Source organism: Lampetra planeri, chromosome 38 (assembly GCF_965212315.1).
Source record: "Lampetra planeri chromosome 38, kcLamPlan1.2.h2, whole genome shotgun sequence".
NCBI classification, from domain to species: Eukaryota; Metazoa; Chordata; class Hyperoartia; order Petromyzontiformes; family Petromyzontidae; genus Lampetra; species Lampetra planeri.
Window position 1 is genome coordinate 6,862,093 of NC_136144.1, and position 17,548 is coordinate 6,879,640.

At 51.3% G+C, this 17,548-nt stretch overlaps 1 protein-coding gene across 1 annotated transcript in view; it reads left to right on the plus strand.

Moving 5' to 3' along the window:
* The first annotated feature begins 291 nt into the window (after nucleotides 1-291).
* Nucleotides 292-17,548, plus strand: part of LOC144731244 (IQ motif and SEC7 domain-containing protein 1-like) — a 60,443-nt gene continuing 43,186 nt past the window's right edge. Inside the window, exon 1 of the mRNA XM_078612264.1 lies at nucleotides 292-667. Coding sequence (XP_078468390.1) covers nucleotides 582-667 — 86 coding nt within the window. The 5' untranslated portion in view covers nucleotides 292-581. The remainder of the gene's footprint in view (nucleotides 668-17,548) is intronic.

The window sequence follows — 17,548 nt, forward strand, 5'->3', positions numbered from 1 at the left end:
CCCCTACCCGCCACCCCTACCCACCACCCCTACCCACCCACCATCATGCTCCACAATCCCCTCCGTGCCAGGGCACGAGACGTACCAGCGTCTCGAGTACAGTGCCGCTGGCGACCCCGGGCGCGTTTGGTGGAACGCAGCCCGCAACTCCGACGCCGCCGACAGCCGCCGCTCATCCACGTGATTGTGCATCGCCCCATCGCCCATTGCGTGCCCTCAGAGGAGCAGCCCCAACGGCCCTTGGCCACGCTTCCTCATTTCCACCCCCCCCCCCCACCATCATCACCACCCCCATACGCACGCAACGGGCTGTCGGCCAGTAGCCACCCGCGCTCACAGGACGACGACGAGGAACGGAGTCTCTCGCTTCTCGCGCGCGACGTGTTTCGCGTGGGGCGTCAGTGACGACCCCCGGCGCTCCACAGCTCCGCGGGTTGGGCCGTCGTGGTGAAGGGCGGCTCTGAGACGAAGTCAATCGCCGAGCAGCTCGCTGCTTGCCCTGGTTGGGCGCGCTCGGCGACGACGGGAGCGAAGGTGGCGCACGGGCTGGGTTTCATCTTGCCGCGTGCGTCGGCGATGCTATGGCAGGAGCCCGGAGCATGCTGCTCGACTGGACGTGCGACTGTCAGTGGATATGGGGTCTTATCCGCAAGACGCTGTCGCCCAGGTAAAACAAAAAAGTGGTTATTGGAGCCGTTGCTCCCCCCCCCTCCCTTGCCTCCTTCCCCAAAGATTGCTTATCGGCGACCACCTTGGGTGGAAAATGCTAACAGAGTATATTTTTTGACAATTTTATCGTTGGTTCACGAATGTGCGTGGTAGCAAAGTGAGTGCGGTCGCTTTGTATGAGAGAGGCGTTGTGAAATGTTGGTGTTTAATAGAGAACATTTTTTTTTGGAACTCAAAACGAAAACATGAATTGATCACGAAACGTCTATGGAATATGAAAATAAATAGGACATGTTTACGTGAAACAAAGCTTCGTCTTAAGGTGAACACAGCCGAGGGGTATATCCTCCGATTAGCACGGTTGGCTACGTACCGTGCGAAAGAAGTTCAGCATACGTACTGGTGGCATTTACCACCCCAGGTGATACAGACCAACCCTGTTGCCTCATGGGATAAAGGTGGTGGCAGCAGCTGCAAGACACATAAGAACCTCCTGCTGTGTTCGTGTCTTCAGTTACAAGTTAGCTCGTGACCTAGGCAGAACCTAGACCTGTAAGGTGGCTACCCGGTCAAAGATACATTGATTCCACTTCCACCTTTGTTGTGAATAAGTGCAGTTTTCGTGTGTTCAGTCGTTAAACTCGGGGGCCATTTATGTCAGCGTAGAATTGTCTTGTTTTCCCTATGTATATTTATAAATGTATTCGGCCTGTGGCCACAGCATCTGTAATGCGCCGGTCTTCTCAAAACCTCCGCTTCCATGTCTCTGCTCCCCAACTTGACCGAAGCGCATAGACCAGAACCGGCCCTTGACCTTTGGGGGCCCTAAGCAAAATTTGGTTGGAGGCCCCTTTGATGTATGATTTTTTTCACCCACTAGCTCGCAGTGACTCTAGGGGGGCCCTCTGCTGGCCACGGGGCCCTTTGCAATTGCAAGGGTCGCTTAGTGGCTGGGCCGGCTCTGGCACAGACCAACGTGAAGTATGATCAGACAATCCTCGTGTTCGGCTTGGTGTGTGGGGAAAGCTTCGTCCAGCAGTGGATTGGCAAAGAGCTGTAAAATAATTGTGATTTGTTCACTCGCTTTTAACAAAGAAATGTTCATGTCCATGGCCTTACGGAACCGCGGCGTTTACCGCTCAAACCTCAGATGGTTCACAGTTAACTACTGTGGGTGTGTAATTTAGCCAGACAAAAAAAAGGATACGCGATGTTTGCTTCGCAGTGGATGTTAAAGATGCCGCGACATTATTCGCAAGAGTAGAGTGGGCCATCGCGTGCCCACGTCGTGGTCCAAATGTACCAATGTAACATAAATAAAATGTGCTGAATTGAAACATAGCGAGCAATCAGCGTTCTCAGCCATTGTGAAACCTTGGCAGGATCCTCCTGAAAAAAAACGCGGGTCAAGAGACTCAGTGAGGACTTTCATGGGTAAACAAGCATGATTACTTTAAAATGAATGATAACACGAACGATGTCACCGTTTTGAATTCATTTGGGAAGGGTGGGTAGGTCGGTCGTGGGTGCGGGCCGGGGATTATTTGGTTGCACATGGAAAGAATCGGGGGGGAGGGGGGGTTGTGAATGTTGATGTAATCCAGGAAGCTGTTCATTAGGCGTTCTACAGAGAGGCCATGTGAGTGAGTGGGAGAATCACCAGCGCTCCTAAAATCCTCTACCACGGTGTTTTCTAAAACCTTGCATAGGAATTAATAAAACCCCTAGAATTCGTTCAAAGCAGTGTTCTTCAATGCCTTTAGTGCGTCTACAATACACAAAGAGTGAAAACACCCCCCCCCCCCTTCATCATGCTGTCAAACCCCCAATGGTTTCAAACGTGTAGCGGCCCTCCTTATACTGACGATGTCTTATCGTCAAATGTGCCCCCCCCCCCCTCGCCTCTGAAAATTAGTGAAGAACACTTCTCTAGCAAGTCAAGTCAGCATTATTGATCACATATCCGTGCATACACATGTGGTACATGGCAGTGAGATGCTTTGTTCCCGTATCGCTCTCTCTCAGCTTGTGCAAATTAACAACAGCAATGTAAACAGCAGCAGTAATATTTAAAAATATATTAAAATGTAATAAAAAAACTAAGTAAAATCGCTGTGCAGATGATAAAAGTGACATGTGCATAGCAGAAATGGGGTCCCCTGCGGGTGAGCTTTATAAATGATCTTGTTATGCAAAATGTTTCTGTTTGGTTAATGTCTAGTGCAGTCGGTGATAGGGTGGGGTGGGGTGTGAATGGGGGTAGGGGGGAGCAAAATCTGGGGTTGGTGTGGATTGGGCAAATATTGTGCGGGGCTCAGCTCAGCATCCGGATGGCCTGGGGATAGAAGCTGTCTTTGAGGCGGTTGGTGGTAGCCGCAATGCTGATGTAGCCGGAGCTTTCTCTTGGATTGTTTCCTGATTAAAAGTTCGTGGCCCGGGTGGCTGGAATCGGCGATGATCTTTTGGGCCTTTGCGATGCACCTCTTGGTGTCGCGATCTCTCAGGGTGAGCTGCATGCCACATGTGAGCCGCTGGGTGGGACAGCGTAACCCTCTGAAGCCTCTGCCGGTCCCGTTCGGTGCAGTTTACGTATCAGGTGGCGAAACCATCTCCACAGAGGTCTGTACAGGGAGGTCCAGATGTCTTGTTACCACCATGTAATTCTCTAAAACTTAATGTTTTTTTTGGTAAGTAAGCTGTATTTCAAACAGAATTGAATGTGTAAAGTAAAAAAAAATGGTCATTCGACATCTGGACCACTCTGTACAGTATTCCCTCAATATTCGCGAGGGGTACGTTCCGAAACTCGTGAATAGCAAATTTTGCGGATTAATGATCGGGTATTGAACTACAAAAAAACCTATCTTTTTAACGAATTACCTGAATTAAATACGTAAATAAACGATTAAATACGTGACAATTATCCCATCACTTTATTTCTCTGTCGGTGTGGCTGTGTGGAGTTCCAGATGCCATTCACGGATAGCCGCCGTCGCGGTCAGCAAGTTCGTGAATAACGAGGGCATACCACGCATACAGCGCCTCCTGCCACGTTCCTCCCATCACACACCGGGACCCCGCTTCCCTTTGTGGCTCTAATTAGGCCCGCTAATTTGCATAATGCCCAGTCAGGTGGCCTGGCGGAAGAGCAGGCGACTCGCAGTCGAAAGGCTGCCAATTCAAATCCTTGCTTGGGGGAGGGCGGGAGGGGTTGAGTCAACTCGGCACCATCATCATCATCCCTTCCCTCCGAGGTCGATAAAATCAGCAACACTTTTGTGTTGCTGATGCGCCCCCCCCGCCACCGTAGGAATGTGGAATTTTCACGGCTGACTCGGGGCTGTGAACAGGGTGATGAGAACTGCCTCGATGTGCATTTTATACTGTGCACGTTTGTTTGATTTTTTAAGAAAAGTTGTTTGGGAAATCTATAGGATGAAACTCAACTTAAATTTGCCCTCCCGTTCACTGACCCCCCCTCTGTCCACCCACAAGTATACGTTGGGTAGACCACAGCCGTTTGGCATGTGATTTTGTGGTGGGGTGAAGTGTGGGTTCTCCCACCTCTGTCTGGCCAATGTGGAAGGGGTCAGTGAAATGCCCTCCAGAGAGGGCTGCCTGGAGCCCCCTCTGGTGGCAGCTGTTCTGCAGGCAAGCAATTGCAGGGCTGCACCTTTATCTTTTTTTCTTGCTTGTGTTTTTTTATTACCTTTTTTAATTGTGAACAGGCCGGGGACTTTGCATGTCCTTTATATTTCGTCGTAAATAGATTGTGCATTTAGGACACCGTGAACATGAAACAAGGCGTTCGTTCGAAACAAAGCCACGCGTGGCTGGTTCTGTCCAATCAACAGTTACAATCGGAACGCCGTGTGTATGAACGGCACGCGTTCGTTCATCAAGGGTACGCAGCATCAGCAATCGCCGTTCGAGAGATACACAATTTGGGGCTTGTTTTTTTTGCTGCTGTTGTTGTTGAGAAAGAGTAAAGTACTCAACTTGTTAAAGGAAGCAAAAACTTCCACGCGGACATTTCGAGTCGAATGAGTGGATAGAGTTTCTCAGTGCACAGCGTTTCTTTGATATTACCCGCTGTTTGATTTTTTTTTTGCTCGCGCTGAGGGTCAAAGCAATATAACGCTCCCTCGGTCTATTGAGTCTGAGTGCGGGTACGGTGTGCGTTACAGATGGTTGAGTTAGGGCGTAGATGTGCAGACAGAATGATAACACAGCAAAGTAAGAGCGGTGGAAGCTTAACCGTGTCTTTGGACGTGCACCAGAGAGAGAGAGAGATTTAACAACACGCTACTTTATTGAGAGCCTGGCAAGACACACTGAAAAGTGTAATCTTCCCACCAAACTGATGTTGTGACATGCCCATCCGTCCGTGTCAGCGGTGGGTGGCAGGGAGGAGGTTGTACGGAGTATTGTTTATCGTGATTATCATCCTCATGCTTGTTTACCCTGAAAAGGCTTTTTTTTCAGGAAGATCCTGCCAATTTCGTTTTTCAGTTGAGGGCGATTTTGGTCACCGCTATCCCAACTGAGTCATTTGGAGAAGAAATACATTCCCAGCATTGGGATGTTTTGGTCAATAGCAGTTTTATTGCCCGATGTTTTTTGTTCAGCTATAGGAGGAAACCGTAGAGTTTAGAAGGATAACTATTTTTATTTAACCAGGTAAAGCCAACTAAGCTATATAGTTCTTTTACAGAAGTGACCTGGCCACAAATGATAGCTCAACGAAGTGGCTTATCGCGTGGACATTTAAAGCAGCCGGACACTCTACGTCGATTCTAAATGTGGAGGGAAACCCCGCGAGGAGAGAGAGAGACAGAGACGCCGCAAACTCCAAATATACAGCAGCAGGCGTCAGGGTCGCGATCCAACCCACGACCTCTTGCGAGTTGACATCTCCTAGCCACCGTGGCGCCCAAACTCTCACGCGTAAAGGTGTCCCCCGGGACTGGAGCGGTTCTAGCTGCGAGGCAACCACCGAGCGTTGCGGGGGGCTCAATGACGCATTGTGCGAGCGACGGAAGAGGGGGGGAGGGCAGAGCGTGCGAGTGGCTTGCTGTGGAGGAGAGCGGCAATCTCGAACACTCTCCATTCGCCCCCACCCCTCACTCCCCGCTGCCGCCCGGCCGCCCCCTTTCGCTCGTTACTCGAGACGGGGTAACATTTTTGTAGACAAGCTTCCATAAACTAGAAGTCGATTGCAATCGGTGGATTGCTGTCCACCCCCTGCCCCCACCTCCCTCCTCTCTCCCTGCTGTGACAAGTTGGGCTGTGGCAGGAGGATGGGGGGTCGCTGCGTATTTGCATTTATTGACACGTTTTGATTTTCTCGGAGCAGGAAATGAGCTGAGCATGCCTCCGTCAAATCGATCGGGCAGCCAAAGCCGCGGTTATTATTAGAATTAGGCCGTGGATTGCTGGCGTCCTTACCCCCCTTCCCCACCTGATATTTGCTTAACCTCGTCACCGCGCGCTAAGCGATGGTTTAGCGTGACCGGTCACGTTTCGCCCAGCACCACCAGCGAGCAGGAGTGCTTATTAGGCGCCCGGTTTCTTCCGCCGTGAGCTTCAAGTGCGAGACTGATGAACAGATGCGTCAACACGGCTTAAGTGTGGCGTGCGCGCGCGTCTGCATTGAGTGGCATCGCAAGTGGGTTAGCGCGCCGCTCGAACGAACCCGCCGACCAGAGTTCGATTCGCCGCTCGCGGCCAAGGGCCTCGCCGAGGTCGATTCAGCCTCGAACGAGGGTCCGCCGTGGCGTGTGGACATCGGCACTGGTGAGACAAAGGCGGCCGGGCGTGGCGTTGTCCGCACTCGCCCTCTCGTGAGACCATCAGTTAGCAGACCTATAGCCCATGACAGTCAGCAGACCTGTAGACCACCACCAATCAGCAGACCTATAGACCACCACCGATCAGCAGACCTATAGACCATGACAGCAGACCTGTAGACCACCACCAATCAGCAGACCTATAGACCACCACCAATCAGCAGACCTATAGACCATGACAGTCAGAAGACCTGTAGACCACCACCAATCAGCAGACCTATAGACCATGACAGTCAGCAGACCTCTAGACCACCACCAATCAGCAGACCTGTAGATAACCACCAATCAGCAGACCTATAGACCATGACAGTCAGAAGACCTCTAGAGTCTAGACCACCACCAATCAGCAGACCTGTAGACAACCACCAATCAGCAGACTTATAGACCATGACAGTCAGCAGACCTGTAGACGCCGGCCTTCACAGGTGCAATTCGCTAACGGCACTTGCCCCAACAGTTTGTTGCAGGCTAAACGGTCGGGGGGGGAGGGGAAGGAGGATCTTTGTCTTTGTGTAAAGCTGATCAACCTGAGCTCGGCTGCTGACAAAACTCCGGACGCTGAGTCGTACAGCGCTCAATGCAGATCGCTGAGGGTGATTCAGATGTCTGGTGACACCCACAATAAATTAATTGACCTCTAACATTTTTTTTAAACCTTAGCATATTAATTTATGTTTTAAGTAAACCTTCCTTTTCAAAAAAATTACATATAAAGTTTTAGAGAATTAAATGGGGAGGCGGTCACAAGACATCTGGACCACCGCTGCACATTAGCCACGCGGCTCTATCTCCGCGATCGTCGCTCGCATCGAAGACAATCCGCGGTGGTCTCTCCGTGAGACGCCTCGCTCCGCGTGCGTTCGTCCAACTGCCCACGCGGACCCGACGTGCGCGGTGTCAATTCGCGCCGCAGCAGCCGACACCCAAGGGGGGGGAAGGGGGAAGCGAGGGGGAGTGAAAGGGAAGAGGGTGGGGGGCGGTGGACGCCATCAAGAACGCCACGTCCACCCGGGGAAACGCACGGCCGCTCGCCGGGCCTCGCACCGACGGGGGCCGCCGCCGACCAGAGCGATCACCGAAACGCACCGCGTCTCTCTCCAACCGAGCATCCGTGTCGTTGCTGGCACGGGCCGGGGCAATGGCTCGCGCCGGCCCCGATTGGACCCTGATCGTTGATTGCGTGCACTGTTCGACCGCGCTCGGAGGTGATTGAGACACGCGCGTTTGCCCCAACAGCATTGTTAAGGCTGCGGCTTCCGTGCTTTTAAGATATGAACCAACAAGCTCCCTCAGATCCTCTGTGACTGGTCTTTTAGTCGTCCCAAAGGCCAGGACGAAAATCTACGGAGCAACAGGCTGTTCCTTGCCTGTGGGACAGCCTGCCAGGGGATCTGAGGGCTTGAGAATCATTAAGCACTTTTAAAATAAATCTAAAAACTAACTTTTTTTTTCATAATCAACGATTTTTGGGTTTAGATCGCGTTATTTATAAATGTGTCGTAACCCTCCACCACCCGACACGGCCAATCAGTAAAAAAAGTGTCACGTTGACAAAAGACAAATAGTTCACTGCTTTAGCCCACCGGTGTGTTGAAGCGTGAAACCACAACATTTACAGTTTGAGTACGACGTTTCGCTGGTAATTGCATCCAGCATCATCGGGCAATTCGCCATTCTAGCGAAACGTCGTACTCAAATTGTAAATGTTGTGGTTTCACGCTTCAACACACCGGTGGGCTAAAGCAGTGAACTATTTGTCTTTTGTCAACGTGACACTTTTTTTACTGATTGGCCGTGTCGGGTGGTGGAGGGTTACGACACATTTATAAATAACGCGATCTAAACCCAAAAATCGTTGATTATGAACAATATTGGTCGCGAAAGCCTACGTGTTAAACTAACTTTTTTTTAATTGATTTTAATTATGATTTTTTTTTTATGTGTTATTTTTATATGTCTTTGCTTGAAATTTGTTACAACTTCATTTAATTTAGCCTACAATTACACTTTTATGCCTGTAAAGCACCATGTATTGCATTTTTTTGCACGAATAGTGCTATTGAATTATTTGATGTTAGGGGGGGGAATCTTTGCCTTTGGAGCGGTGGTAGAGCGGTGGTGCAACGGTTAGCGCGCTGTGCTACGAACCCGGCAACCCGAGTTCGAATCGGTTCTGGGTCTCCCCGAGGTCGACTCAGCCTCAAATGAGTACCTGGTGGAATGTGTAAACATCCCCACTGGGGAGACAAAGGCGGCCAGGTATGGCGCTGGCCACCCACCCCCTCGTGTGCCGTGACGGCCTTCATAGGTGCTCGCTAACAGCACTTGCCGCAACAGTCTTGCAAGGATACACGGGGGATCTTTATCTGAAAGCAAGTACCAGGAGTTGGTACGCGGCCGTACCTCTCTCAAGGATACCAGCGACTTCCCAACTCGTACCCGTCTTAGATTCATAGATAAAGAGATAGATGATAAGTCAAAGAAGCAAAATGTGAGTGCGCTCTGCTACATCGGAGCAAAAAATGCCCAGAGGCTTTATCTCATTTTCAGGCGAAGCTGTTAGCACTGACCCTAATCTGAAACACATGCTTGCAATAGGAAAGTGGGGGGGGGGCGAGCTGTGGGGTGAGGAGAGAGAGGGGGGGGGGCACGCGGCGGAGATTGAAATGCTTCGTCCGATGCGCACATTACTCATTCAGTCCGGGAGTCCATTCTCCTAATGCCCTATGTTACGCGTGCGTGCCTTCCTGTGTGTGTGTGAGTGAGGTTATGTGGGGAGCTGTCTTGTAGCGGTCAGCATGCGTTGCTACGAAGCCGGCGACCTGAGTTCAATTCCCGCTCGCGGCCAACACCAGTGACGATTATTTGAACCGGTCCTGGGTCTCCCTTAGATCGACCCATCCTTAATTGAGTGCAGCATTGGGGACGCAAACGCGACCGGGCGTGGTGCTGGCCACCCACCCCCTCGTGTGCCGTGTCGGCCTTCGTAGGTGCTCGCTAACAGCACTTGCCCCAACAACCTGTTGAGGCTACACGGGGGATGTTTGTCTTTGTGCTTGGGTGCTCCCATTTACACCGTCCTCTTCCGCGGCTCCATTCCGTCTGAGCATTTACGCGTTGAAATTTACATCTGGAGGAGGAGGGGGGGTGCACTTTACAAGCTCCACTCGGATGCGATAGTGACGGAGAGGGCAGCTTGGCAGTGGCGCTTGCACGGCGGTGTTCACGCGCTTAAAGCAACGTCAGCTTTCTGGATCGCGTCAGAATTTCGCGGCGTCACCGCTCAGATTATGTGGCTTCCTCGCCCCCCGCTCGTAACGCGCGTGCACACAGTCCCCCCCGGCTGTCTCTATGGGGAGCGAGAGGGGGGGAAGAGTGCAAAGCATAGCGCGCCACTGAGATTAACATCGCGTAAACAAATCGTCGGGCCGAAATGCGTTTTTAGCCACATTTTTCGGAGGGCGCTCACCTTGACCCTCTTCTTCCATCGTCGTCGTCGTCGTCGTCTTAAAGCCGCGTGATTACCGCGGTGGTCAACGTAGGCGATTTACATACCTTTTGCCGACCCACCCGCTGGATGAGTAACGCAATAATGAATTATTTCGACTTGTAACGCAGCGAACAGTATTCGTTCGAAGGCACGGGCCATTAGTGGCGCGAAGAACCAAGCAGGAAGGCAGCAGCAGCCACGCGATGAGCCGGCACCAACAATTGCCCAAGATCTGCAGTCCTATATATATTAAGGTGTTATCGACCAATAAATAAGTGTTTACATGTTGGGAGGAAACTGGAGGACCCGGAGAAAAATGACGCGTGCGAAGCGGGAAACACTCTGTACCCGTACGGACGGAACCACGTGGAGTGCGCGTGTTTTCCATACTACGTTCTTCCAGGTTATGGCAACTCCCTCGACGCCCACGGAAAGGGTGTTTGGCAACATCCGCGCGGTGATCCACCAATCCTCCCCCCCGCAACACATCACGGCGCTGGGGTACAGGCCACGTGCAGTAGCGTAGTCACGGCCGCCTGGGCTGCGAGTGTCCGTGGATTGTTCGACCTTAGTTAATGGCATGATGGTAAAATATGGTCAGCGATGAATGTCCGTTGTAGCCCATGAGTGTTGAACTCAGGTCACTGGGTTTACCGTGCAGTGCGCGGACCACTACACCGGCGTTCCTCCGTATACGTCATGCAATTGGTAACATTTGTTTTGTTAGATTCAGAATACAGTAGAACCCCTCTTAACGACGTTTATTGGTTCCATACCGGGCGTTAAGTGATTTAGTTGTTAAGCGACTGCAGGAGGAATCCGATGAGCTGTAAAGCTCTTTTTCGCAGATGGTCCAGTATGGGCAGGGCTATAGCAAGTTACAACAGCAATCGATACAAAAAAAACACACGACTCGAGTGCAAAATAGAGAAAATGGAGAGAGCAAGTCAAGAAATGGGAAAAAAATATCTAAGTCCGGTTTCTAAAATAGAAATGCACGCTTGGGCAAGGCAGAAAAAAACAACAACAAAAACAGTCCAAGACCACATCAAGACAACAACAACAACACAGCCCCACAATAAAATGGGCACATTGAATAAAAAAGTAGATAATTTCTTTGAACCTATCTACCGAAGAGACCCAAAGGATATGAATTCCTGCAGTCAAGAAAGCTTTTAAGTCAAGGTGTGTCATGTAAACTTTCATGTAAATCCAAGTTTACCCTCTTGGTTATGGGAATATGAAGCAAAGTAATCGATCCCAGCACCGCTGACATCCATAATTCCGTTTGATTGTGAAGCAGCCAAACAAGCAACTCATTGGGTAGGTGGAGCAGCGGTCAGGCGCGCGCTGCGTTTAGACCATGTAAATTATTTCGCTGCTATAAATGTTGAAATGTTAAGCCACTTTGTTGAGCTCTCATTTTTGGCTTTTGAAAAAACACATTGTCCTGCGGAGGGAGCTGGTAGGAACGTTGGGTTGCTCGGTCAATAGCCAGGGTCAACGGCGGCATGGTGTATTCCGCAAATATGCCCGACTGTGAGGGCGGGCACAAGCCGGCGTGAGTAGGTTAAACGTTGAGTTTTATAAGGGCACCACAGGGTGACCAGCCCCTCCCCACCCAGCCCTACCCCTCCCACCCCCACCCAGCCTCACCCTCCCCACCCAGCCCCTCCCCACCCTCCCCACCCAGCCCATCCCTACACTCCCCTCCCCACCCAGCCCCACCCTCCCCACCCAGCCCCTCCCCACCCAGCCCCTCCCTCCCCACCCAGCCCCTCCCTGCACGACGGACGGACACAATAATCCCCTGTGGGCTGGTGTAACCAGGATGTTCCTGCCTGTATTATCTGTGTGTGTGTGTTGGGAGATGACAGATGAGAGTGTGATAATGAAGTGAGCTTTAGGACTTCATTGACTCCTCAGCCGCTGTCGCTAAACCCAAGGTTTTGTTTCCATGAAGAACCGGGTAATTGCATCACATACGATGGGCTCAGCACTCTCCGCGAAGACATCGAGCACGCTTACGCAAACGAACACGGGCGGTCTACGAAGAAAATCAAGGAGTCTTATTGGAGACGCTTTCAGCTAGAATCACGATATTGAATGATAAAAAAAGGATTTACCCTCTCTGGTGTGAAAATACGGGTGGTAAGATGTAAAAAAAAACAGGCACCAATTACAAGGCGCCATTCTCTGCGTAACCACACTTTACTCGTGGGTAACAAATATGGTTCGATCGTGTACGCAACTGTCATTGAAAGTGATTGGCCTGCATCAGAGCTACAGCCTCCTCCGTGGGCTTCGTCTCACCGGCGAGCGGTACAAGGGCAATGCAAACACCAAAACACGTTAACAGCTCGTGTTAAGCAGTGTTAGCTACAACGTGAGACACTTTCGCAAGTACTGCACCATGACATTGCATGATAAAATAAGGAGTCACCATTTTTTGCCGTAAATATAGGTGTTAAGATGTGAATAGGCATGATGACTTGTAATCAGTGTTTATTTAGTCATTGAACATCTTAAAACACCTGTATGTGTGCCTTTTTTATCATTCAAAAATAAGGAGGCAAAGATAGATACTTTGTTTTATGAAATAACGAGCTTTACGACCCGGCTTCGCCCGAGACTTGGATTCTTGTCTTGGATCAACACACGGCCCACGCGGAGGGTGGGGGGGATGCGTGACGTCAACAGGCACACTGCGTGACGCTGCCGCATGCGGGTGACATCACAGGTGTGACGTCACCGCTCACTTGCCGTGCAAAATATATCCATTATTGCGCACCCCCCCCCCCCCAAATACTAAAGTCTATTTTTATACTTTTTACATTGTGTACGGTCTGGGTGGGGAGGGAGGGGCTGGGTGGGGAGGGTGGGGCTGGGTGGGGAGGGGAGGGTGGGGAGGGGCTGGGTGGGGAGGGTGGCGCTGGGTGGGGGGTGGGAGGGGTGTGGCTGGGTGGGGAGGGGCTGGTCACCCCGTGGTGCCCTTATAAAACTCAACGTTTAACCTACTCACGCCGGCTTGTGCCCGCCCTCACAGTCGGGCATATTTGCGGAATACACCACGCCGCCGTTGACCCTGGCCATTGACCGAGCAACCCAACGTTCCTACCAGCTCCCTCCGCAGGAATGTGTTTATGGCAGGCAGAGTGAGCGAGTCGTGTGAAATTCTGAAGATTCTAGGAGGACCATGAGAGACAGAGTTTTTGGGCACAGTCACGTCCGAGTCTATCCCCATAACTCAGATAGAAATCTAGACACCTAAAATTTCTAATTAGGGCAACCCAAAACTACAGCCTGGAGGGTTAATTAGTTTCAGTCGGAGGGCAGGGGTCATCCTAAAGTTTTAAATTGGTTTAAAGTCTCGTGCTAAACACTTACCAATGCGCAATCCCAATCGTCGGTCGACCAAGTAATTTGCCTCCCGTGGGGTGTGACACCACGCGCCGGATAGAAAGCAGGTGGAGCTCCTGACCGTTTCTCTATCGGTCCGCACGTACCTCATTGTACGTGCGAATTATGGCACGGTTGGTTACGTGTGGTGCGAAAGAAGTTCAACTTACCTGCTCACATTGTTCGCGTACGATTTCCCCGGGAGCGAGGTTTTCATTCATCCTCCGTCCACACGCGCGCGCGTTCCACTCCGCAAGTCCTGGCCTCAGCGGACGAACACGGGGGGGGTGGGGGGGGGCTCTGCTTTGCCTGCAGAGCAGTAAGAGCAACGACGCGCCACGGAGAGCTCGGAGCTACGGCACATGAATACATTATGAGGTCGCACTCATTAAACACAAAGTGCTTGCCACAAATGAACCACAATACCTCGGTGATCTCGTCAAGGAACATAAACCATCACGCGGCTTTTGGCTGGCCATCGGACAAAGACGGTGGTCACCGGGACGCGGCGCTTTCAGATGCGCTTCCGCGGCCGTCTGGAACGCTCTTCCTTCCGACATTAGGAAGCCACTGGAGCCATGCACTTTAAAATCCAGATTGAAAACTAATTTCTTTTCAACTGCTTTTACTGTTTAGTTTGTGGTCCTTTCCCCGCACCTCCGATTAGCACGGTTGGCTACGTATGGTGCGAAAGAAGTTCAACATACATACACGTGACCATGCAAAGCGCTCAAAGCTGTCGCACATAGCCGGCCCAGGGTGTGTCGCTTTCGTACACAACCGGCTCAGGTTCATAAGCAACAGCACGCGTGACCAGACCTAGGCTCACAGCGACAGCACGCAGCCATCCCACACATAGTGTGTAGCTGTTGTAATGGGCAACACAGCAACTCATAGCCACTACAGGGGCTCAGAGATCGGCCGCGCGTGATGGACGCCCTCCTTAATCTCATCCGCGCGTCTTTCGCCGCGCGTGCATCTCTCAGAGCCGGGCGCGGGCGAGCGGAGCGCGGAGATTACATTTATTATTTCTCCCTTTTTCGTAGCCGTGTATATTTTTTTGCCGAGCAGTCAACCGGCGAGCCGCGCTGACCAAGGCCGTCGCGGTGTCTGCACGGAAGAGCACCGTGCGAGAGCAACGTTCATTTTCCGCCCCTCTGCCTCGGGGGGGGGGGCGGGTGAGCCCAGGACCTCTCCCGGTGGCCGTACCTCGCCTTCGGCAGCTCCCCTCGGGCCACGTGGGCCGGCCCCCTGCAGTGATATTTCAAAGTGTCAGTCGCAGGCGTCACTGCCGCGAGGTTGACGAAGCACATCGCGAGCACGCGACAAATGGTGAACGCCGGACGCTACCTCTACCGTACGGCATCTTGTCCCCATCCCTGGGGCCAGCGCCGAAGCTTTCTTGGGGAAGGAGAGGGGGGGGTGAGGTGAGGTGAGGTGGGGGGCACAGGCTGCGGCGTGGATACCGTGCAGCAGAATAATGCCGCGCGGGGAATGTCGGCGTTGCGTTTCGGCGGACGAAACGTGCATAACGTGGCATAATTTCCTTGTGTCCCGATTACACAACATGAAACAGATGGGTTACGAGCGCGATGTTCACTCGAGGCGTGGACGTGTGATCTCACTCTCTCTGTCTCTCTGTATTGGGGCCTGGATCTTAGCATGCCAGTCAACGTGTTGTTGGGCCAACGTTGACATCTGCTTGTGGGGTGGGGGGGGGGGGAAGGGTGGTCTTGATTGGGGGGGGGGGAACTTTACCAATGTGTTGAGAAGCACTGGTTTACCGTGCTGAAAATGAGTAAAAAAAACCGAAACAAAACACCTGCGCTTGACAGTGGTCGTTATGATCCTGGGTAGCGTCAGGGAGCAGGCGAACTCATATTGACAACGTGTTTATTATGAGACTCCGTGCATAAGCACTTTAGGCTTAATCGATATCACGAATTTGCAAATGTTGTAAGACGTCTGGAAGCGAGTGGTTTGCATGACAGTTTGCATCATGCGGTTTATTAACGCTTCCGTAGCCAGGAAAAGTGGCTCAGTGGTCAAGCGAGCGGCTCGCAATCGGAAGGTCGCGAGTTCAACTCCTGGTTGGCGGTTGACTCAACCCATTCAAACATCTGGTCGATAAAGTGAGCGCCACTTTTTGGGGACGTCAACAGTGGATGTTCTTTGGATAGACTCGTCCCTGTCATAGCAACGAGGAATTTTCACCACTGGCACAAGGCTGTAAATAGAAGATGAGCGCCAATGCCTCGATGCTGACTTGGTCATGAAAATTCGCTTTTGACTTTAATGAAAAAGAAAAAATAACGACCAATAAATGGAGAGAACACCTTTTTTTATATTTATCAAACACGGCAATGTTTTCAGCACGCTGTACAATTGACTTTCCAATCCAGCCATCGCCGGTAAAACAATTGGAATCTGGCCCAGAATGTATGAATCATTTAAATTATGCGCGCACCTTCATCCATTTAATTTACACGGGTCAAGGTGCGGGGCACTGATTAATCAGGAGCTGGAATTCTCTTAGCACGAGTCGTCGTACTCCCCCCCTTTCCTTCCCCCCAAAGAGTTCTGTGCAGCCTCGGCGCGGTGATAAATAATGCATTCGTTGTGTCCGTTGCTGCCCGGTCTCGCCGAGGTCGGAGGGTCGGGCATAATCTCAGATAATCACGAGACGTACCGCTCGCTGGCTCGCTCGCTGCTGCTCGCTGCTGCGGCTATCCGCCTCCTTCTCCCCTAGCCTCGGCGATGCCTGCCACCAGCTTCGTGAGTAAACCGATTGTATTTCGATTTAAAGCTTTCGTGACTGCAGGGATTCATCTTCTTGGTTCTTTCGGTAAAGTTACGTAGAATGGAAATAATAAAATAATAAAAATTAAACATCATAAAATTATTCTCACGATGATTCGGCCCCAGCCGTCCTCAGGTGAAGAACAGGTCTGTCGAGAAGACAGACCTATTATTTTATTATTTCCATTCTACGTGACTTTACCGAAAGAACCAAGAAGATTAACCGATTGTTTTAATTCAGTGGAGCGCGCACGCAAGCGTCGCCACGCATTGTTTTTGACTGATTAGCCGTCGCTCCTTGTCCGACCGAGCGAGCGTGCCCCGTGTCCGTTTGTCCGAGCGTCATGGACGGTGCGTGCGCGCGGCGGTGTTGGGGAGCGGTGGCGCAGCGGTTGGCGCGCTTGCGAGTTCGATCCCCGCCCATGGCCAATAATAGTGGCGGATATCTGAACCGGTGTTGGGCCTCTCCTAGGTCGGCTCAGCCTTAACGGAGTGTCTGGTGCGATGGGTAAACATCAGGACTGTGGAGGCAAAGGTGGTTGGACATGGTGCTGGCTAGACCACCCCCGTAATTACGTGCTGTGCTGGCTTTAATAGGTGCTCGCTAACAGCAGTTGGCGCGTCAGTCTGTCAGGCTACACGGGTGATGTACGTGCATATCGACTCTGGACTCGTGTGTGTCTGCTGAAACGATCACTCTCGAACCCAGGATAGCTTTCGTCTTCGATTGACTCGCTCATAAATTGTGTTTCTGTTCGTGTCCGTGTGCATGATAAGAGTCAAAATAATACATCTGTTCAATAGATATACCGATTGGGAGCGCGTGCAAAAACACAATCGCACACAGTGCCTCAATGTACAACAATGCATGAGGCTAAATCGAGAATTACCGTGGGTTACATTTTGGCGCTATACACACCTGCATAAGATAAGATTTTTCACTCGCATATAAATACATGGAAACATTAAATCATTGGGGTTGTTTTTTTATTCGAGATTCAATTTAACACGCACCAACAAAGAAACACACACACGTGTATTTAAATTGTACGACCAAGCGTTGGAAGTGTACGAACACTCGAGGCAAGAGCTAACATTTGTCAGCGTACGATAGGAAAAACCTTTGCCTGGCATTACATAACCCTCGCCGTAACCTTGAGTGGGTTTATCTCTGCACAGACTGGGCGTGTAATTAATGCACATTAGCACATCTCTCCGTCCCAAATGCGGCTCCCTTGGAGTTCACTGCGCGAGCAGGAGGGGCTCTCTGCACGTTTTAAGGGACCGTGCATGGCTCCGCATTATTAGCACTCCAGTAATTTTCCCTCGGTCTCCCGCACTC